Source organism: Ornithorhynchus anatinus, chromosome 11 (assembly GCF_004115215.2).
Source record: "Ornithorhynchus anatinus isolate Pmale09 chromosome 11, mOrnAna1.pri.v4, whole genome shotgun sequence".
In the NCBI taxonomy this organism is placed as follows: Eukaryota; Metazoa; Chordata; class Mammalia; order Monotremata; family Ornithorhynchidae; genus Ornithorhynchus; species Ornithorhynchus anatinus.
The window spans coordinates 13534681-13557079 of NC_041738.1; the positions used below are offsets into that span (position 1 = coordinate 13534681).

The 22399-nt window shown below is 64.9% G+C and overlaps 1 protein-coding gene across 2 annotated transcripts; it reads left to right on the forward strand.

Annotated features, from left to right (window-relative positions):
- The first annotated feature begins 569 nt into the window (after positions 1 to 569).
- Positions 570 to 22236, forward strand: THRA (thyroid hormone receptor alpha). Of its 2 annotated transcripts, none has more exons than XM_029075120.2 (9): positions 570 to 874; positions 13131 to 13457; positions 15118 to 15179; positions 16669 to 16769; positions 17150 to 17273; positions 17733 to 17938; positions 18494 to 18640; positions 18866 to 19124; positions 19661 to 19938. In XM_029075120.2, exons 2-9 carry the CDS (start codon positions 13405 to 13407, stop codon positions 19909 to 19911), a joined length of 1203 nt encoding a protein of 400 aa, XP_028930953.1. In that variant the 5' UTR covers positions 570 to 874; positions 13131 to 13404; the 3' UTR covers positions 19912 to 19938. The 2 variants fall into 2 exon arrangements, with proteins under 2 accessions (XP_028930953.1, XP_028930952.1); XM_029075119.2 differs by having other exon boundaries at positions 571 to 874; positions 17126 to 17273; positions 19661 to 22236.
- The last annotated feature ends 163 nt before the right edge of the window (positions 22237 to 22399 follow it).

The window sequence follows — 22399 nt, forward strand, 5'->3', positions numbered from 1 at the left end:
ATGTGTGTGTGTGTGGAGGGGGGGCAGGCCGGGTTTTCTCCCACCTTCACCCCCCCAGGGGGTCTCAGATGCCTAGGCAGCCCACCCCCCACAACCCCGCGCTCCCCCCATCCCAGGCCCGGCCTCTCCCAAGATCCGGCCAGCTCTGTGCCCGGCACTGTCCGGGCTTGGCTGTCCTTCCCCCCACCCACCCCCTGCCCGGACCCTACCCTCTGGGCCCTTTTTTTTGTGGGGGGGGGGTGTTGGGCGGGATCTGGGCTTCTGCCTCCCCCCTCCACGAGGGAGGGTGGGGAGTGTGTGGAGGGAAGGGGCGGGCAGATGGGTTGGGGGGGGTAAACTGGGGGTGGTGGGGGGGTGGTCAGTGAGGAGGGGGTCCGGTTGGCATGGGGGGGCGGGGGGGGGAGGCCTGCAGGGGGCAGCCGAGAGGCGGGAGCAGGACGAAGGAGCGGACGGGAGGACCGGCAGGAGGAGGAGGAGCAGGAGGAGGAGCAGGACCGGAGGGCGGCGGGAGGAGGAGGAGGAGGAGGAGCAGGACCGGAGGACGGGCAGGAGGAGGAGCAGGGCCGGAGGACGGCGGGAGGAGGAGGAGGAGGAGCCACCACCACCAGCGACCGCCGCCTCTGCCCGAGGAGCCGCCACGCTCGCCCCCCTCTCTCACTCGCACACACAGACACACACAGACACACACACACACACACACACACACCCAGGCGCGCGCGCTCCCGCAGGCTCACACGCGCACGGCCGGACGGGCACGGCCGGAGAGGGAGGAGGAGGAGGAGGAGGGAGGAGGGCCGGTCCAGCCCCAGCCCCCGGCCCCTCATGGGCAGCCCCGGGACGGGCCGCTGAGACGCCCCCTCCCCCCCGAGCCGAGGTAAGGGGGAGCCTCCGGACAGCGCAGCGGGGAGGGGGCGGACAGCGGGATGCTGTGCCAATGACCATGCAGAGCAGCCGGACGGTGCTGCCCGGGGTGGGGGGCACCGGGGCGGCCCCCTTCCCCCTTGCTCCTCCCCTCCCCCGGCCCGGGGAGGCCCCGCCGGGCCCGCAGGACCGGACAGGTCCTCGTCCGGAGGGGGACGGGCGTCGGTCGCCTGGGGCCCGTGCCCCCTTCTGGGCCTGGGGGCCCGGGGGCCCGGGGGCCCGGGGGCCCGGGGGCCCGGGGCCCGGTGCCCTCCCTCCCGCGGGCCTCTGTCCAGCCCCAGCCGCCCCCTCCCCCTCCCCCGCCCCGCTCGGTTTGTTTACCGAGCGGAGCCAGGCCAGGCCTCAGGGCCCCCTGGCTCCAGATCCGGCTCCGGGGCGGGGGGTGGTGGGCTGTTGCGTCTGTGGGTCCGTGTCCGTCCGGGTGTGTGCGTGGCCGGGGTGGGGGGCAGCGGAGTTTCCGCGGGGCCCCGGAGCCGGGAAGCCCACCGCCCCCACCCCCGCACACACTTCCCCCCCGTTTAACGCTGCTAGGCCCTGCCGGTTGCAACACAGCCGTTTGCAAAGCCGCGGCTGCAAGGGAAGAGTCTTCGGGGAGGAGGGGAGGCGGCGCCAGAAAGACCCCCCCCTCACCCCCCCCCCACCCCGAGCTCCCGCACCTCCCCCACCCCCGGCCGGGCTCAGGGTCCCCCGGTGGCCCCCGCCCCGGGCTGGGGCGGGGGGCGCGATTGCGTGCGGACCGGCCGGAGTGCGGGTGGAGGGGGGGTGGGGAAGGACGGCCCTTGGGCCGGTGGGGAGGGGTGGGGTGGGGTGGACCGGACCGTGCAACGTGTCTCCCCTTCCTTGCACCCCGGGGGTCTTCTCCGCCCCTGCCCTCGCCCGGTAGGCCCCCGGGGGTGGCACGGGAGCCAGGCCGGGGTCGGGGTGCGGGGCCTCCCAGGCCACAGGGGAGGAAGACGCCCATGGGAGCGTGCGTGTGAGTGTGTGTGTGTGCATGTCTGTGTGTGTGGAGTGTGTGTGTGTGTGTGTGCATGTGTATGCCTGTGTGTGTGTGTGGAGGGGGCTCCAGTCACTGGGGCTGGCACCAGCCCCAAGCTGCTTGGGGGGCGGGGTGGAGAGTGGGGGATGAAGTCGTCCTGGCCTGGGATCGGGGGTGGGGGAAGGGGGCTGAAAAGTGTGTGTGTGTGTGTGTGTGTGTGTGTGTGTGTGTGTATGTGACAGCCAGAGACCGAGGCAGAGCCAGGCACGCACCCCCTCGCAGAGGGACCCGCGTTAACTCGTTAGGGACAGAGAACGCGCCTACTAATCCCTTCCTATTGTACCCTCCCCGGGGCCTGGTCCAGTGCTGGGCACCTAGGAAGCGCTCGGTAGATACCCCTGATCGATCGATCGATCGATCGATGGGGGAGGCGGTAGAGGCCACTGCCGGAGGGGAGATCGCCGCCTGCCCCGAGACACACCCACCCGAGGACGGAAAGACGGAGAGGGGTGGACACAGGGACAGCCAGACGGACCCACCTCCTTCCCCCCCGCCCCCCGGAGGGAGAGTCCCACAGGGAAACTAGAGCAGAGGGAGAGGGGCGGGGACCGGCCCGGACAGTCCCGGGGTCGCAGAGACCCGGGTTTTCGGGGAGGGGGGGGTCGTACCACTTCAAGCAAAACTTGAAGTGGGGGCAATGCCCTGGGCTGGGACCCATCCACTTCCCCTACCTCCCCTCCTTTCCACGCCCCGCCAGGCCACCGCTGCAGCCCTGACCCTTTCCCCTCCTGAAGCTCCTCCCCTTCCACTCCCCCAAAGCCTCTGCCTAAACTTGGAAGCATTTCTTGGGAGAGAGTGTGTGTGTGTCTGTCTGTCTGTCTACCTCCGAGGGTGTGTCCGAGGGTATCTCTGCACGTCTGCGAGTGTGTGTTTGTGCGTGCGTCTGGGTCCATAGGTGTGTGTGCCTAGGCCTTCGGAGGGATGCCAGTCTCTCTCCCTGGGCCTCTCTTTGTTTCCTTGCTGGTCCTCGCCCCTGCCGTCCCTGGATGTCTCGGCATCCGTGTTTCCGTGCCAGTGTCTCTGCCTCTGCGTCCCTGCCCCACGGTGCAGGCCTTGGAGTGTGTCCGTGTTGCTCTCCGACTCCGCCGTCCCTGTGTTTGTCTCTGACATTGTCGTTGCCTGTCCCTGTGCATGCGTGACTACGTTGTTTCTATTTCTGGTGAATACATCCCTGTCTCTCTCTGTGTCTCTGGCCGTGTAGGTAGAGACGGCCGCTCTCTTGATTTGGTTGTTTCCTGGTGTTCACCTCTGAACGCACATGTGGCTCGGTGTAGCCGTGTGTCTCGCTGGGTGTGTATTTCTGCACCTGAGTGTCTGCAGATGACTGCCTCTGGTTGGCAGTGCCTGAATCTCTGTGTGTTTCTGTCACTGTGGGCCTGTGCAAGCATGTGTATCCGTTTTTTTGTCTCTAGATCTTTAGAGTATGCCTGTGTGTGCGTGCGCGTGCTCGCGTGAGTACGCAGAGTGGATAGAGCACGGGCCTGGGAGTCAGAAGGTCATGGGTTCTAGTCCCGGCTCCGCCGCTGGTCTGCTGAGTGACCTTGGGCCAGTCACTTCACTCCTCTGGGCCTCAGTCCCCTCATCTGTAAAGTGGGGATTGAGGCTGGGAGCCCCACGTGGGACAGGGACCGAGTCCAACCCGATTTGCTTGTATCCTCCCCGGCGCTTGGTACAGTGCCCGGCGCCTAGTAAGCGCTCAACAGATACTATTATTATACGTGTTGGGGATGTTTGGATAATGCTCTGTGAGTGTCTACACCGTGCACGGGTGTGCCCCTTTCTGTGGGAATGTGCGTCTCTGGGTCAATGAGTGAATATGTGTACATGTGTGTGCACGCACACCCTAGTGTCTGTCTCCGTAAGAGTGTGTGTGTTTTGTGTGTTTGCTTGGTTTTCTCAGGGCCCGAGCCTGGCCGTGATGCCCTTCATATTTCTCCAGTTGTTAATGGTTTCCACCCCCTCCCCCACTCCGCACTAGGCCCCCCTCCTTCCCCCACCCCCGGGGTCAGTGGGAGGTAGCGGGAGAGGGGGGTGGTAGGAATAGGGGGGAGGGGGAGGGGGGACGGCAGTCAGGACATCCTGGATTTCCTTCCCCCGAGACAGCAGCTGGGACCCTGGGAGCTGGGAGCCCGGAGAGGGAGAAGGAGATGGGCTGTGGGGGTTGAGTCTGTCTCTGCCTCAGCCCCGGGGGTGGGGGGGGTGCTGAGAGCTGGGATTTACGGGGAGGGGGTCCTCCGGCCCTCGAGGGCTGCACCGTACGCCCACAGCCCCCCATTAGAGGGGGCCTAGTGTGGGGGGATGGTACGGTGTAGGGGTGGGGAGGGGGTACGGTGTGGGGCCCAGTGGGAATGACACGCCTCTCGCCTGCTGTATGACCTTGGGCAAGTCACTTCACTTCTCTGGGCCTCAGTTCCCTCATCTGTAAAATGGGGATTGAGACTGCGAGCCCCTTGTGGGACCCAGACTCCCCTCTCGGTAGACTGTAAGCTCGTTGTGGTCAGGGACTGTCCCTCTTTATTGTTGTATTCTCCCAAGTGCTTAGTGCAGTGCTCTGCGCACAGAAAGCGCGCTCAATAAATACGATTGAACGAACGAATGAGTGAATGAACCCGATTGGCTCCTGTCCATCCCAACGCTCAGTACGGTGCCTGGCACACAGTAAGCGCTTCACAAGTACCGCAATTATTGTTATTATTATCTGGACAGCAGGAAGACCAAGGAGCTTCCAGGGCCTCCCCACCCCCCGCCAGCCACGTGTACAGACGGGTGAGGGCTGGCACAAGTGTGAGTGGGTGCCAACAGACTTTATCAGGGCCCCGGGTGGGGGCGTGGACACCCGCGGGCACCCAGGGCTCTGCTCTGTGTCCACCTGTTAGGGCCCGGCCTAGGGTGGCGGAGGGCAGGGGTCACCCTTAAGGGTGGCCGGTCGTGACCGGAGGAGAGTCGGGCAGAGGGAGGTGTGCGTCTTCGAGGACCGATTCCAGTGCCCCAAGTTGAGGGGGATGCCAAGCTCTGACAGGGCGAAAGTTGGGGGGCTTCGCCTCCATCTCTGTGACCTGGGGAGATGGGGGCGGCTGGGCTTCCAGCTTTCTGCGCCCCAGATGCTCCAAGAATAGGGAGCTGCGGACTGGGGGTGGGGCCTAACTCCCCCCCACCCATCCCGGGCAAGGTCCAGTGCCCCTCCCCACCCCCCAGACCCTCCCCAGAAGCAGCAAACGGGTTTTTCAACTTTGCCTCTGGAGGAAACGGCTGCCCTCCCCCCTCGCCCCCCGCCGCCACTTGGACTTGTTGGGGGGGGCGGGGGGTTGGGGAGATCTGTGGCGGAGCGGAGGCGGACGTTGGGTGTCCGAGCGGGGACCCTCTCCACACGTGTGCCGGTGGAGCCCTCGTGGGCCCAGCCATAGGGAGGGCAGAGCGGAGAGACCCGGTCGTCTCTATCCCGGGGTCCCCCACCCACCCACCCCCGGCCTCCCAGCCTCTCCCCCCGACACCAGGAACTGGGGCAGAGTTCACTGCTCTGGCACCGCCCCAGGGGCCGGGCTGGTGGGGGAGGGCAGAGATGGACCGGGCACTGCCAAGAGTAGGCAGGCAGCTGGCTGCCCCCTCTTCCCTCCCAAATTCATCCTCTCCGTCCAACGATGAGCTCGCGGCCGGGGAGGGCGGGGGGACCAGCCTTCGCCACCCTCGGATGGAGTTTGGGGGGGTCGTTCCCTCTCCCTTCCCCTCGGCCCCTCGGTCCACCCCCCACCCCCCCACCTGTTATCAACGTCAGCCGGGCTCTCTCAAGGCCTGGGAGTGGGGAATGATAACTGGAGGGGGAGGGGCTGGTGGTGGGGAAGGGGGTTGAAGAGGGGAGGGCGGGGGTAAATTCACCCCTCGAGGGTCGGCCTGGACCGCAGAGGTGTTTGGGGATAGTGGAGGAGGGACCCTCCCACCCCGGCTGCCCATGGGCCCCAATTTTACCTGGGTTCCCCCCCTCCCCTTCTCCACCCTCTGGCCACTCTGAGAAGCCACTTTCAGGTGAGTCGTGCCCGCCACCACCTTGGCATTGCCACCAGGCATCCCCTGGACCCTCCACTCTCAGAGAGCTGAGGTATGGTGCTTAATGCAGGGCGAGCACTTAGTACAGTGTCCCGACCCGGTAAGCGCTCGGTAAATACCATTGATTGGGAGGGGTTCACAGGGCGAATGGCTGGCCCGTTCAAAATGATTCTCTCAGGCACAGGGCCCCCTCCCCTCCCCCGACGGCACCTTTTGGCAGATTCGAAGGGCTCAGTGAGGGGGGCACCGTGCCAGGCTGTGCCAGTCTCATCTGCTGCTTCATATGCCAGCCTCATTTGCCCAGCGCTGGGGTCTGGAGAATGGGAAGGGGGAGGGGGAAGGTCTCTGAATTGGGTGGGGGTCTCTGCTAGTCCCCAGGGCTAACTGACCCAAGTTCTCAGTGTCGTTGGGGGGGTGCCGGGAGGGGAGGGAGGCTTGGGCCGGGGGGGGGGGACGGGGCTCAGAAGCCCAGACGTCCAGATGGCAGGATTAGAACCGGCCCCCTCCCACCCCCCCACCCCCCACCTCCATGCTGCCGGTTTTAAATGTCGTCCCTCCTCCCGGGAGCCTGCATTCCTCCTTCCTGGTTTGGCGGGGCCTCAGTTTCCCCTCCCGGGGAGGGGTGGGCCGGAAGGGGAGAGAGCGAGCGCCCTAGGGATCCAGATGTGCCAGCCTATCTGCCGTGGGGGAGGGAAAGGATGGACTCCGAGAACTGCAGCTGTGTGGTGGGGAGGGGTTGGGGGGGGGCTTTTTTGGCAGCCCCTTCCCTTTCTCCCCACCACCCCCTCCCCCCCGCGCTTTCCACCCTGCTGAGGCTGTGGGGACTCCGGCAGCTGTGCGTGCCTCTGTGTGTGTATGTGTGAGTGTGTGTATGTGTGTGTGTGTATATATGTGTGTGTGTGTGCATGCGCGCACCGTGGGGGGGAGGGGTCATGTGTGCACCGAGCCATGGGCCTGTGCACGTGGGATGCGTGTGCGTGTCTCCACGTGTCTGTGTATCTGGGCTCCTCACGCCCAAGAAGCAGCACGGCTCAGTGGCGAGAGCCCGGGCTCGGGAGTCAGAGGATGTGGGTTCTAATCCCCGCTCCGCCACTTGTCTGCTGTGTGACCTTGGGCAAGTCACTTCACTTTTCTGGGTCTCAGTTCCCTCCTCTGTAAAAATGGGGATTAAAAAATGTGAGCCCCACGTGGGATGATCTGATTACCCTCTATCTCCCCCAGCGTTTAGAACAGTGCTCAGCACCTAGTAAGCGCTTAACGAATACCGTAGTTATTTGTATTATGTATCTCCGGGTCCCTTTGGGTCTGGGTATGTTCCAGTCTGGGTCTAGACCCGTGTCTCCCTCACCCTCTCTGTCCCCCCCGCCCGGAAGTCTCTGTAATCTCCCTGCCTGTCTCTGGACAGTTCTGTCCACCTCGCTGTCTCTCTCTGGACTCGCTCTGAGGTCTCTGTCTTTCCTCGAGGTGTCTGGCCCTGACCCAGCCTCCCTTCCCTCCCACCCCACCCCCGCCTCTCCCACCCCCGTGCTTTTTGGGCCGACTCCCACGCACCCTTCCCCCTGCGGGGAGAGGTGCCGCCGGGCCGGAGGCGCGTGCCCCGTGCCACCGCGGTGCCAACTGCAGCCGGGGCCCGATGCCCATCCGGCCCCCTCTGACATTCATACCGCCGGGCCCAGCCCCGCTCTCGGCTCCCGTTACTCCCCGGTGCCCCTGGGGGTAGGGGTGGCCTAGCTTAATCCCCACCTGGTCCCCCTCCTCTTTCCCCACTGCCCCCCGTCCGGAGCCCTGGGCAGGGCCGGGCAGGCCGGGCAGGGCCGAGGCGGGAAGGGCACGACCCCCCGTGCCCCTGACGAGGACGTGGAGGAGACCAGGGCCCGGTGACCGCTGGCGGCTCACTCCTGGGAGATTGGGGGTGGGAGTGGGGGGCAGGGGGGCCAGCAGCCGGGCAGTTTCCATCCCCGGGGCACCTGGACCTGTCTCTGCCCCCCAACCGCTGAACGGGCTGGCTCAGAGGGAATTTGGAGTGGCCTCCTGGTTGGCAGAAAGCTTGGGCCCGCAGCGGGCCGGTTAGGGTCCGGTGCGGTCCCGTCCGGTCCATAGAGTGAGTTGGGCCGGGCCCGGGAGTCCCGGGATCGGCGGAGCGGTGGATGCGGAGCCGAGCTGGCGCCCGCCCCGGGAGGCCCTGAGTCATGCCCTCCCTCCCCTGGCTGGCGGCTGGCGGGGCCGGGGCCGGGCCCGGAGCAGAGCAACCCCGGGGGCCTGCCCAGCCCGGGTAGGGCAGGGCAGGGCGGACACTCCCCTCCACTCCCTCCCCTTGCCGGCTGGCCTCCTCGCGGGGAGGGGGAGGGAAGACCCTGGGAGGGGGGCTGGGGGGAGGAGTGCTTGCATGTGTGCGTGTTTGTGTGTGGGAGGGTGCACCTATGCAAGTGGTAGGGAAGTGTATGTGTGTGTCGGCCCGTGTGTATGTGAGGGTGGGGGAGGAGGGTGCATCTGTGGGTGGTAGGGAGGTGTATGTGTGTGTCTGCCCTTGTGTTTGTGTGTGGAGGGGATACACCAGTGTGGGTGATAGGGAGATGTTTGTGTGTGTCTACCTGTGAGTGTCTGCCTCTGTGAGTGTGTGTCTGCCCATGTGGAGGTCCTGGTGGGGGGCGGGGGTGCACCTGTGCGGGTGATGGGGAGGTGTATGTGTGTGTCTACCTGTGCGTGTGTGTGTCTGCCCGTGTGGGGGTGTGTGGGAGTGGGTGCCTGCCTGTCTGCCTGTCTGCCTTGGGGCGGAGGAGGAACAGACAGGCAGACTGATGGTGTCCCTGCATACCTGGCTCCTTCCCCTGCCTCCTCTGGCTGGATTGGAGAGGGGCTAGTCCTACCCCCCGACCCTCCCCGCCCCTGCCCTGCCCCTCTCCCCTCTCGCAAGCCCCCACCTTCCTGCAAGCCTCTCCGGGGTCCTCTCTCTCTCTCTCTCTGTTTCCCCGTCCACCCCCCCATGAGTCTTCTCTGCGAGGGGGCGGGGTGTTGTGAGCAGGTGCTAGGGGCACCCACCTGGACTGATCATGGGCAAAGTTCAGGGGCACCGGAGGGAGAGGGAGGGTTTACTCCGGCCCTCTCCCTCCTGCCCCCACCCCCAGAAAGATGGGCACATGGAGACAAAGAGGGAGAGATGGTGCCCGGAAGGCAGGTGGCACCGCCCTATTCAGGGGCATGGAAATGCTACCCCCCCCCCCCCGGGCCCATGCCCGCGGGGAGGGGCACCTCAAGGGCTGGCTCCCTGAGGGGAGGGGGTGGGTGCGAGGCATGGGTGGGCGGGGCCGGGGGCCAGCTGGCAGCGGGAGGCTGGCACGGCGCCTGCAGATGCCGCATCGGCTCGTGCCCATCTCTGTCCCGCCCCCTGGCCTTGCAGAAACAGAGGCGCTCAAGAGCTGCTCCCTTCGCAACAGGAAGATTGTCCCCTGCACATCGCAGACACGAGGCCGCGGTTACCCCGGGACCCTGGGCCTTCTGGCTTCCATGTCCCCTGTGGCCCCTGGGGATGGCCCCCCGACCCCCCACCCCGGTCGGTCTGATAGACGGGGAGGAAAGGGGGCTGGAGGTCCTCCTCCTGCCAGAGCTTAGCCACCCGCCACAGGGGATTTGCTGGCAAGGAGCTTTGAGGATTAAGTAAGATTCCACCCCCCCCATCCCTTTCAGCCATGGGGTGTGAGCCCACGCAGACCCTTTCAGACCTTCTCCCGCCCCCCAGGAGACGTTGGCCGGGGGGAAGTGCCATCTCTGCCTTGGGCACTGGAGTGCTTCGTTCCCAACCTTTGATTCAGAGAAGCAGCATGGCCTAGTGGCAAGAGCACGGGCTCGGGAGTCAGAGGTTGTGGGTTCTAATCCCGGCGCCGCCACTTATCTGCTGTGTGACCTTGGGCGAGTCGCTTCACTTCTCCGGGCCTCAGTTGCCTCATCTGGAAAATGAGGATTGAGACTGTGAGACGGGGGCTGTGGCCAACCTGATTACTTTATATCTACCCTGGTGCTTAGAACAGGGCTTGGCACGTAGTAAGCACTTAACAAATAACGTAATTATTCTTCAGTTGTATTTATTGAGCGCTTACTGCATGCAGACCACTGTACTAAGCGCTTGGGAGGGTACATAATGACAAGAAACAGTCACATTCCCTGCCTACGACGGTTTTACAATCTTGGCCCTGGGGCTTCTGGGAGATGTTGGAGAGTGAGTGGGTCCAGCCCTTGAAATTCATTCAATAGTATTTATTGAGCACTTACTATGTGCAGAGCACTGTATTAAGCGCTTAGTACAGTCCTGAAATGTGGGTGGTGGAGGCAGGAGGGGCCTGTGGGGCTAAGCACACCTCCTTAGCACCCCGGTTGCTATGTGCTAAGCGCTGGGGTAGATACAAGGTAATCAGGTTGTCCCACGTGGGCCTCACAGTCTTAATCCCCATTTTACAGATGAGATAACTGAGCACCAGTGAAGTGACAGGTGGGGGAGCCGGGAGCCTAGTGGGAGACAGGAGGACTTGGGTTCTAATCCTGGCTCTGCCACTTGTCTGCCTTGTGACCTTGGGTAACTCACTTCATTTCTCTGGGCCTCATTTCCCTCATCTGTAAAGTAGGGATTAAGACTGGGAGCCCTGTATGGGACTGGAACTGTGTCCAACCCGATCATCCCGCGTCTCCGCTGGTACTCAGAACAGTGCCTGGCACATACTGAGCGCTTAATAGATACCACAGTTGTGACCCTTGAACCCCTCCAGGTACAGAGGGGACTAGGATAGACACCCCAAGGACCAGCCAGTTCCAGGTAGGAGGCTCAGGGTGGGCTAGTGAGAAGCAGCATGGCGTGGTGGAGAGAGCAAGGGCCTGGGAGTCAGAAAGTCATGGGTTCTATTTCCACCTCCGCCACTTGTTTGCTGTGGGACCTTGGACCAGTCCCTCAACTTCTCTGTGCCTCAGTTCCCTCATCTGTAAAATGGGGAACGAGACTGTGAGCCCCAAGTGTGTCCAACCCGATTTGCTTGTATCCACCCCAGCGCTTAGTACAGTTCCTGGCACATAGTAAGTGCTTAACAAATACCAGAATTATTATTATTATTTTTATTAGTCCCGGGTGCCGTGGTTGGCACTGTCGAGGATTTGTCAGTGGGAGTCTGAGTAGATGGGATAGGGCAGGGGTGCTGGCTGCTAGATAGCGCCAGCTCGGACGGTGGGGGAGGGTGAAGGCCTTAGTCGGCGTGGACCAGAGAAGCAGCGTGGCGTAGCGGATAGGGCACGGGCCTGAGAGGCAGAAGGTCATGGGTTCTAATCCCAGCTCCACCACGTGACTGCCGTGTGACCTTGGGCAAGTCACTTCATTTCTCTGGGCCTCAGGAAAACGGGGACTGAGACTGTGAGCCCCACGTGGGCCAGGGACTGTGTCCAACCTGATTTGCTGGTACCCACCCCAGCGCTTAGTGCTTGGCATATGGCAAGCAGTGAGCAAATACCGGGATTATTATTATTATTACCAGATGGTTGGGGGCTCCCCTATGGGACCAGAGCACCCAGGTCCCCAAACCGTTCTGATTGAGGGCCCAAACGAGCCGCCTCCGCCTCCTGGCCTGCCTTCACCACCACCGTTCCCTCCCGGGAGCTGCCCCCGGCGAATGGGTTTTTCCAGCTTCTGTAAACAAGGAGTGGCAGCGTGCCTGGTGGGAAAGGGGCCTGGGGAAACCGGGGTGCGGGGGGCACCCCGCAGCCCGCGGTGATGGGTTGGAGGGGAAGGGGGGGGCGGCCCACCAGCGTGGCCCAGCCTGACACACCCGCAGAGATGCCGGATCGGCCCCGCAGAGACGCAGAGAGAGACATGCAGAGACACAGGCCCCCCTCCCTCGTTCCTTCCTCTTAGGCTCCCCCCGAGTAGTGCGGGGCTGGGAGCACCCCCACCCCCCACTCCGCCTCTTGCCGCCGCCATTACACATTTATAACAGGAATCACTCCGCAGCCAACACAAACCTGACCTACTTTCCCCGCCGAGTCCGCCCGCCTGGCCCACAGCAACCGCCTGGCCCGGGCCCCGGCCCCTGGCTGGGCCCATGTGACCGTCCCCCCGCCCCCCCGGCTCCTCCTCTCCTTGCCCCACACCCACGGCCAGCCCCTGGCCTAAGGGTGTGTGTGTTGTATGTGGGTGAGCGCGAGCATGTACGCGTATGTGAACGCGTGTGGAGCTAGGCATTTGTGTATGCCTCCGGGCGAATGTGTGGGTGCATGTTTCTCTGGTTACACGTGTGCACACACATGCACCCATGTGAGGGAGAGCCCTGCCAGGGCTCTTTATCAGTTTTGGGGGGTGGCGGGGGTGGCGGGAGGGGTAGGCCCTTCCGATCGGGCACCACCTGGCAGCCAATGGTTATGTTCCCATGTGCCTGCCCCCTCACCTGCTCTGTCATTCCAGCAGCTGCCTGACCAGGCCTCTTGGCTCGTGGGCTCCAGGCCTCCTTGGGGAGGGGAGAGGGAGGGTTGGGGGAGGGAGGTGGGAGGTGGGGGGAGGGAGGTGGGAGGTGGGGGGAGGTCGTGCCCACCCTGGGATCAGAGCCCTTCCCCGTCCCTAGCCCTGAGTAATCCCCCTTGTCCCCTGAGTCACTGGGCCTCGGTCCACCCTGCCTCAGCCCCACCTGCCCCAAGGGCTTCCTGGGGGATGGAGGAGGGGCACTCAGGCCTCTCCGGGGAGACCGTGGGGACTCGGAAGGGTGGGGGCCGAGGGGGACCCTGAAGACGACTCTTAAGGGGGGTGCAGGGCCCCGCCTCCCCCCATTTCCTCTTCTCTCTACTCTGTTTATTGCTGGTGGCGCCAAGAGAGATGGGCCAGCCTGGTGCCAGCTCCCTGCCTCCTCCCTCGGCCTCCCCAGGGTCCAAGCTGGAGCAGGAGGCTCCCACAGGGGAGGTCGGGAGGGTCTGCCCGGGGGCTCAGAGCTGGGGGACAGTGACCCCAGGATGCCAGCTGCCCCCGCCCCCTCTGTAAGGCTCCGGCTCTCCCCGGGACACCTGCTGGGGATGGGGGTGGAGGGGTGGGCCAGAGAGGAGACCCCCTCACCTTCTCTTACCCCCTTGTGTGCCCGGCGTTTCATCTCTCCTTCTCCGTTTCCTTCCCCAGGCTTCCGGGGCCGAGGACCGCTCCGCTCCGCTGCCGGCCGCCCCCCACCCACCCGGTCCCCCCCGGCCCCTCCCGCTGGCATCTGCGCGAGGGACCCGGGGCATGCTGTGGATCGCTGAGCACTAGAGGCCGGGCACCATGGGGGCCGCGCCCTAGAGCTCGGGTGTGGGGGGCCGGGGGGGGAGGGGGACTGGTGGCCGAGGCTGGGCCTAGAACGCGGTGCCCGCCTCATTCTCTTGGCACGTGGGGAGGGTGCTGGATGGAATTACGGTGAATGGAACAGAAGCCCAACACGCTGGACTGTGGGGTGGACCCAGAGGAGAACAGGTGAGGGGTCACAAGGAGCCGGGGGCGGGTGGCGCCGGTTGGGGTCCCCTTCCCTCCATCTCCTCTCCATAGTGCTGCCCACCCACTTGTCTGGGCAGATAATGGTTTGTGGCAGAATGAGCGGGTGGGGGGTGCTGGCGTGGACAAGCAGACCCGCTGCCCACCCAATATGGCTGCTTCCCTGGGCCCAGGCCGGAATGGGGTTCACGCAGAGAAGCAGCGTGGCTTAGTGGCAAGAGCCCGGGCTGGGGAATCAGAGGACGTGGGTTCTAATCCCGGCTCTGCCACTTGTTGCTGTGTGACCTTGGACAAGCCGCTTAACTTCTCTGTGCCTCAGCTACCTCATCTGTAAAATGGGGATGAAGACTGAGAGCCCCAAGCTGGACAACCTGATGACCTTGTATCCACCCCAGCGCTTAGAACTGTGCTTGGCGCAGAGTAAGCGCTTAACAAATACCATAATTGTTAGTATTCTTATTGCCTCCCCCTTCCATTTCGCTGGGCCCGGGAGTGGGTTGAAGTGGTGGGCACACAGTATCTCCTGCTGGCTTCCCCCACCTTAAGGGAGGGGCCTGAGGCTGTTGGGCGAGGTAGCACGGCTGGGGATCTAGAAGATGGAATTGTCTTGGAGTGGGGTAAGAGATGGAGAGAGGCAGAGGGGGACCCTAGCAGGAGGAGTCAGAGACACGATGGGTACCCCAAAACAGGAGAACTTAGTCCCCAGAGACGGGTGTGTGTGAGTACACGTACGTCATAGCAAGGCCTGGGCACACACCCGTGAGTACCGCGCCCCCGTGTGCGTGCCTGTCTGTGTTTTGGAGACGGTGGTCCCGACCCCCAGCCGGCCGGGCCGGGCCGCCCCAGGCGGAGCGGCGCTCCTGTCCCGGCTGGCACGGTGCCTGGGCGCTGGGTACAGGCTGTGCCTACTGCAGGGAAAGGGGCTCCAGGGACCGGCGTGGCTGTTGCCGGGGAGATGGGGCCGGGATGCCGGGGGGCCGGGATGCTCCGGGCCGGGCCCTGGGGGAGCCAGTTGGGCTGGGGACGGGGGACTGGGCCCTAAGGGAGGGGTAGAGTCTGGAGGCCCTGAGAGCAGAAGGCAATGCCTACCTCCCCCCGCGCCCCCTCCCCCATTCAACTGAACCCTGGTGACCCCAGAATGGTGGTGGCTTTAGGATCCAGGCTATTTGGGTGTCGTCGTCCCCGACTCCTTTCTCTTTCTCTACCGCCCTCCCCCCCATCCCTTCCCACCCCCCCATCTTCCACCCCCCTCAATCCCCCCCCCACCCAGGTTCCCGGCCCCCTTGTGGGTTGCAGCGCCACCTTGTGGCCCATCGTGTGACTGCTCCTGGCCACAGGGCCTCGGGGACCCGCTGCCCACCTGGGATTTAAGGATGGATCCGCCCAGGGAGGAATCGGGTGGGATCTGGACCGGTTTCCACACACGAGAACAGGCGGGCGCCTGCCTCCCGTGGGTGCCCGTCTCCCGGCGGAACACGCGGCGGGGGCCGGCCGGCCCGGGGTCCCGGCCGGCCCGGGGTCCCGGCCGCCCCCTTATCTCTCCCCTGCGGCCCCCTGATAGCGCCGGGCGGGATGGCGGGGTGGGGGGGGCCCCTTCTGATGAGCTCTGCCTCCCTCTCTCCCCCCGCCCCCACCCCCGCAGGTCGCCGGATGGGAAACGGAAACGAAAGAGCAGCCAATGTTCCCTGAAGAGCAGCATGTCAGGTGAGGATCGGGCCGTCGGAGGTATTTATTGAGCGCCGACTGCGTGCGGAGCGCTGGACCGGGCGCTGGGGAGGGACCAGTACAGCGGAGCGGGCAGGCGCGTGCCCTGCCCTCGAGGAGTTGACAGTCTAGAGGGGGAGGCAGGCATTAAAATAAATTACGGATACGTACATGAGCACAGTGGGGCCGAGGGTGAGGTGAAGAGCAAGTGCTCGAAGGGGACAGGCCCAAAGATGTGGGCGACGCAGGAGGGGGGCGGGGGAGTAAAGGAAATGAGGGCCTAGTCAGGGAAGGCCTCGTAGGAGAGATGCGATTCTAACAAGGTTATGAAGATGAGGAGAGTCGTGGTCTGTTTATTAATAATAATAATGGAATTTGTTAAGTGTTTACTCTGTGCCAAGCATTGTTCCAAGCGCTGGGGTAGATACAAGTTGATCAGGTTGTCCCTCGTGGGGCTCACAGTCTTCATCCCCATTTTACAGATGAGGGAACTGAGGCACAGAGAAGTGAAGTGACTTGCTCAAAGTCACACAGCAGACAAGTGGCGGAGCCGGGATTAGAACCCACATCCTCTGACTCCCAAGCCCGTGGCTCTTGCCACTAAGCCAGTTGAATGTGAAAGGGGAGGGCTTTGGGGTCGTTCTCCCTCCTCTTCCTGGGAAAAGGGGGCTCAGTTCCCTGGCAGGTCCTGAGAAGTGGCCGGTGTTCATGTCTGTGCTTCTCCCCAGGGCTCAGTACAGTGCCTGGTACATACTAAGCGTTGAACAGATGCTAGTTATTATTGTTATTCTCCCTCCTTCCCACCCCGGGCTAGAGGGATCTTGGGGGACGGGGACTTTCTGGGTCCCTCACAACTTCCCCACCTCACCCCTCATTCCTACCCCTGCCTTTCTTGCTCTCGGTGGGACCCAGGTGGAGCTGGGGAGAGGGGCTCCCAGCTAGGAGCCCATGGTTAGGGTCAGAGGCGGGGTGGGGTGGGGGCCACCTAGGATGTGACAGGCAGTTCAGGGAAACACCCCTTGGACGTCAGTCGGTGGGTTCTGTTTATTGAGCCCCTTCTGGGTGCGAGAAGCGGGCTGTACAGAGCCCGGGGGAGAGGCCGATGGAGGCAGGAGACACCATCCCTGCCCACGAGAGCCTACGACCTAATGGAGGATACGGGCGTAAAGTAGATTATAAATCAGAGGGAGAAGTGGCCGGTAGCCGGAGAGCCCCGGGGGTGGGCAGCGGAAGTCGGGGGGCGTGGGCCCACAGGAGAACCCCGTTGGCGGCAGGAAGGCTGTGACCTAGCAGTGTTCGCTGCTTCACCGTTTGGAGCTGGGACTCCCAGAATCCAGAGGTGTTGGGTGTTGAGACGTCCCAGTACGAAGTCGGGGGGTCCGGGGGGAAGGCTTGCCCGGGTTGGAGGCAGGGGGAGGGACTGGATGACCTCTGGAGGGTCGAGCCTGCCGCTGCTGCTGAGGCGGATTCCCTGCCCCGCCCCTCCCAGGGTACATCCCTAGTTACCTGGACAAAGATGAACAGTGTGTTGTGTGCGGGGACAAAGCCACCGGTTATCATTACCGCTGCATCACCTGCGAGGGCTGCAAGGTACAGGATCTCCCTCCGCCCCCGCTCCCCTTCTCCCCCAGGGTCCCCTCCCCGAGCCTCCTCTACCCCCTTCCCTGGCTATCTCCTCCCGGCTCCCGCCCCCCTCACGCACCTCTCCTGCCCGGCCAGGGACAGAAGACAGCCTCAAAATCCCCCGATTCCCAGCCAGCTGGGGGGGTCCGCCCTGACCCTCGGCGGCTCGTCTGCCCCATCCACCCCGCTGTCCTCTTTCCCCCGGGGCCAGGTCTGCCTGGGGCTGGGGTGTAGGGCCTGGACCCAATCCCAGCTCTCCCCTCCAACCCGTCTCATTCTCCACCCCCCTCCTCCCGCCCCTCCATCCCGCCCCCCGACCCCAGGGCTTTTTCCGCCGCACAATCCAGAAAAACTTGCACCCTACCTACTCCTGCAAGTACGACAGCTGCTGCGTCATCGACAAGATCACCCGCAACCAGTGTCAGCTGTGCCGCTTCAAGAAATGCATTGGCGTGGGCATGGCCATGGACCGTAAGGGCACCGGGCGGGCCGGGGGTGGGGCGGTTGGCCTCCCGGGAGCCCGTTCCGCCGGGTGGGTCGGTTCCTTGGCCGATCTTCGTCCCTTCACCCCGCACCCCGGTCCCGTCGTCCCCCTGGGCCCCGCTGCCCCTCGACCTGACCCGGACGGGGTCGACGGGACCGGCCGCTGGGGGACGGCGGACGTCTACACGCCTGGCCTCGGGGAGGGCGAGAAGTTGAACCTGTGCCACCTGGGTGTGCCAGGGAGAGCCTCCGGTGCCCAGCTGGTGGGGAGATGCCCCCCTCTGATGGGTCAAACCCCCAAGCAGGGGACCAACCACGAACTTCTGTTGCTCCTCGTTGGCCGGGAGAGGGGAAGGTCCTCGCCTTGCCCCATCGGTCCAGCCGGGGCCCAACCGGGGCCGGGGCCCAACCCCCTCGTCCCCCTCCCTCCCTTCTGACTCTCCCTAGTGGTCCTGGACGACTCCAAGCGGGTGGCGAAGCGCAAGCTGATCGAGGAGAACAGGGAGCGGCGGCGCAAGGAGGAGATGATCAAGTCCCTGCAGCAGCGGCCGGAGCCCACGGACGGCGAGTGGGAGCTGATCCAGCTGGTGACCGAGGCGCATCGCAGCACCAACGCCCAGGGCAGCCACTGGAAACAGAAGCGGAAGTTCCTGGTGAGGGGAGTGGGGGCCGGGGGCCGGGCACGGGAGCCTCGTCTGGGCCTCTGGAGGAGAGGGAGAGCCGGCGTCCAGTGGCGGTCGACCTCGGCTGCCCCGGGCTTGGGGAGAGACGGAGCGCATTGTCCCCTGCCCTCAAGGGGCTGCCAATCTGTTGGGGGAGACGAGACATACTCTTTCTCTCTGTCACACACACACTGTCTCTGTCTCTCTTTGTCTCTTTCCCGGGAGAGGGACAAAGTGAAAACCCCAGATCCACACAGGCCCGGAAACACTCTCCACCCACCGAAAGACACAAGTGCCTTGGGAAGGCACACGTGTGTTTGTGTGCTTGTGTGTGCAGGCATGTGCGAGCTGGGGTGGGCAGTGCAGCGGGGTGGGTGAATCTGGGAAGACTTCTGGGAGTAGATGGCTCTCAGGAGACTTGGATGAGCAGAGGAGTACGGCAGGCCAAGGGTCGGGGGAGGGCATTCCCAGTGTGGGGACTGGGCCGGAGCAGAGGGGTCTGACACGCCCCGCCCCCAAACTCCCGCCCTCTCTCGCCCCCTCCAGCCTGAGGACATCGGACAGTCGCCCATAGCGTCCATGCCAGATGGGGACAAGGTGGACCTCGAGGCCTTCAGCGAGTTCACCAAGATCATCACGCCCGCCATCACCCGTGTAGTGGATTTTGCCAAAAAACTCCCCATGTTCTCCGAGGTGAGGAGGGGGCCCGGTGGTTCCCCTCTGCCTCCGTGCCGGTCTCCTCCCCGCTCACCCAACCTCCTCCAGGAGGCGGCATCCCTCTTGGACCCCCGGCCCCACCCCTCCCAACCCCGGGCACCCCCTGCCCGCCCCCCCGCCCCGCCTCGGCCAGCTGGGCCGGAGCGGGCGCCCGGGGCGGAGGGTGACTGATGCCCCCTGCCCTCCCCCGCCCCTCCTCAGCTGCCCTGCGAGGACCAGATCATCCTGCTGAAGGGTTGCTGCATGGAGATCATGTCCCTGCGGGCGGCCGTGCGTTACGACCCGGACAGTGAGACGCTCACGCTGAGCGGGGAGATGGCCGTCAAGCGGGAGCAGCTGAAGAACGGGGGTCTGGGCGTGGTGTCCGATGCCATCTTTGATCTGGGCAAGTCGCTATCTGCCTTCAATCTGGATGACACCGAGGTGGCTCTGCTGCAGGCTGTGCTCCTCATGTCTTCAGGTGCTCGGGGGACCGGGGTGTTGCGGCGGGGGTGAGTGGGCACAGCCTGGAAGGGGGGGCGACCGGTGAGGGGTCACGACCCGAGAAGGGGGTGACCAGCAGGTGGGCATAGCCGGGGAAGGGGGGCGACCGGTGGGCGGGCCCAGCTCGGGAGGGGGCGACCGGCGGGTGGGCACGGCCCAGGAGGGGGCAGCCGGAAGGCGGGCAGGGCCCCGGACCAGGGAAACTGGTGGCTGGCGGAGTGGGGGTGGGACCACTGGGTGGGCCCGACTTGGAACGGAGGGAAGCGATGGAAGGGCAGCCCGGGAGGGGGTGAATGGCAGGCGGGCACGGCGGGCACGGCCCGGGGTCGGGGGGAACCGGTGGGCGGGCGACTGGGGAGGGGCGGGAGAGAGACAGCCCCAAGCTAGACCCAGTGCCCTCTTTCCCTGGGCCTTAACCCACCTGACCATTCCCTCCACTCTCCCCGTCCCCGGCTCCCGTCGCCCCACCCGGGCCCTCCTTGGCCTGAACCCGCCTCCCCCTCTCGCCCCCAGATCGCTCGGGCCTCCTGTGCGTGGACAAGATCGAGAAGTGCCAGGAGGCCTACCTGCTGGCCTTCGAACACTACATCAATTACCGCAAACACAACATTCCCCACTTCTGGCCCAAGCTGCTCATGAAGGTGACAGATCTGCGCATGATCGGGGCCTGCCACGCCAGCCGCTTCCTGCACATGAAGGTGGAGTGCCCCACCGAACTCTTCCCCCCGCTTTTCCTCGAGGTTTTCGAGGACCAGGAAGTCTAAGGCCGGGCGGGGGTGGGCGGAGGAGGGGGCGGGCCAGGAGGGGCCGGCGAGGAGCTGGGGCCGGGGGGGGGGGGGGCGGGGGGCTCCACCGCAGCCTCCTCCTCCTCTCCCTCCGCCTCCGCCGTTCTGCCTCTTCCATCCGTCCCCCCGCGTCCCCCTCCCCGCACCGGGACACCGCCCGCCCACCCACCCTCCCCCTGCCCCCCGGCCCGGCCCCGAAAGCCACACGAACTCCAACACCAGCCCGGGGCGGGCTCGAGGTGCGGGGGGCCGGGCCGGGGGGCCGGGGGGCTCTGGCCGACCCGGACCCAGGGAGCCTGGAGTTGGCACAGAGTTGGGGGGGAGGCGGGGGTGGGGAACCCGGCCCAGGCAGCGTGGGACCCCTCCCCCGGAGGCTAAAGCTTGACTCTTACTGCACTTTGGAAATGGGAAGTGAGCGGAGGGGAAACCGCTGAGAAAAGATGAAAAAACACAAAAAAACTCACAGAAAAAAAAGAGAAAACGAGAAAAAGAGGAGAGAGGCTATTAACTTATTGAGAATGGCCGGCGGGGAGGCCTAGGGACCCCCCCCCCCCTTTTCGAGCACTTTGAGAGCTGCCCCTCCCTCCCTCCCCCCCGACAGAGAGAACCCCCTCCCCCCTTGGTCAGGGTGGGCGAGCAGAGTCATGAGTCGAAGTGTGGGGGGGGACGCAGCCCAGCCCTCTCCTCCCCCGTCCCCCGCTGCGTGGCCGCTGTCCAAGCACCATCTACCTCTCACACTGGACGTCAGCCAGGCCCCCTCCCCGACGAGCTGATGCCCGGACTTTCTGGGCTTTCCTGGAGTGCGTGTTGGGGAGGGGGGGCTGGTACCCCCGCGCCCCACCCCTTCTCCATCCATGCCTGCCTTCTGCCGATCCCTGGTGTCACGCCCCGCTCCCCCGCAGTATTAGTTTGAAACACATCACCGCTGGGTGCGTCGAGGGGTGGGCTCGGCTCCCCCATCCCCAGGGCACTTAACTAACCCGCTCCGAGCCCCGCCCCGACCCCCGCTGGCCGGCACCGAGGGGGAAGGGGCGTTTAAGGGGGCAGAGGCACTTCTCGGTGAGGGAAGCCGGCGGGTCGGGGGGAGAGGCTCCTTGGCTGAGGATGCTTTTCCGGCGCCCACGTGTAACCACCCCACCGCCCCTCAGCTGGGCTGGGAGAGGGGGCCGCCCGCCTGCACAGAGCGGTCGGGGGAAAAAGGGACAACCCGACGGCCCTCCCCCGCCCCCTTGCACTATTTGGGTAAAAATGTCTTAAGCAATCGGCTTCCCGCCCCAACCGGCGGCCTCCCCCCAGCCCGGCTGGGACCCAGCGGCGGTCCGAGCAGGCGAGGTCCGTCTCCGTCCGTCCGCGGCCCAGCCGGCTCCTCGTCTCTACCATCTCTTGTCGCTCGGCGTCCCGACGCCGCCGTCCGCCCCTGCGCCCGGTGTGTGTGTGTGTGGTGGGGGCGGGGGGGTGGGACGGGAGCCCCCCACCCTCCCCACCCCGGGAATGACTCAGTTTAGGACACTGTCACTCCCCCCACCTCCTGGGAGAGGGTGAGCCCCAGGGCATGAGGCAACTTGGGGCGGACCTGGCTCCCAGGTGTGGAGGGCATTGGTGCTAATGATGGGGTTTGGGGAAGGGGGGCCTAGCTCCAGTATTGGGGGGGGGGGGGGGGTCCTGCAGTATTCGGGGGTGAGGAGCTGCCATCCCCCCGTCCCCCCCGGATCAGGGAGATCCAGCCACCCCCCTTGAGCCATGACCACTACCCCCTCCTCCGGCTCCTCAGTATTCCCTCATCACTAACACATACCTCATCGCTTCTCTGCCCGCTCCCCTCCCTTCCCTTCCCCCGGTGGCAGGTCTGCAAGGTGGGCACGGGGGCCCGGGACAGCAGGATTCAGGCGTGGGGCCTAGGCCCCATCTAGACATGAGGCCGGGGAGGGGTGCCAACGGGGCAAGGATGGCACAGCCTGTGAGGGGGTGGGGGGGGGGAGGGGCGATTGAATGTATGACAAGCTGGTGCTGTGGGGGCCCAGGAGGGGTAGGTGGGTGGGCATCTCCCTTCGGCCCTGTTGGGGGGCGGGAGGGGGGGGGCGAGGAAGGGCAGAGAGGGGGAGGCGCAGCCGGCAGGGTGGGGTGTGGCGCTGGGGGGAGGGGGTGCCCCTAGCCCCCTGCCCACGTTGACAATCAGTATGTCTGTAATGTGCGATTTTTCACCCTTTGTGTTTTGGGTCAGGATTTTAAAGAAAGATATTTTTATGGTAATTGTTGCTTGTCTATTTTACTATATATTTATGTAATAAATATATGATGAAAATACCGAGGCGCACTGCCGCCCTCTACGTGTCTCCTGCCCCCCGCCCCTTGGTCAGATCTTCCGCCTGCCGCCACTCCTGGCCAGGAGCTGCAGGGCGCCGGACTGGGGAGGGCGGGGCGGGGGGAGGGGGTACCCCCTGTCCAGGTGGGCCGGGCAGCGCCGGCT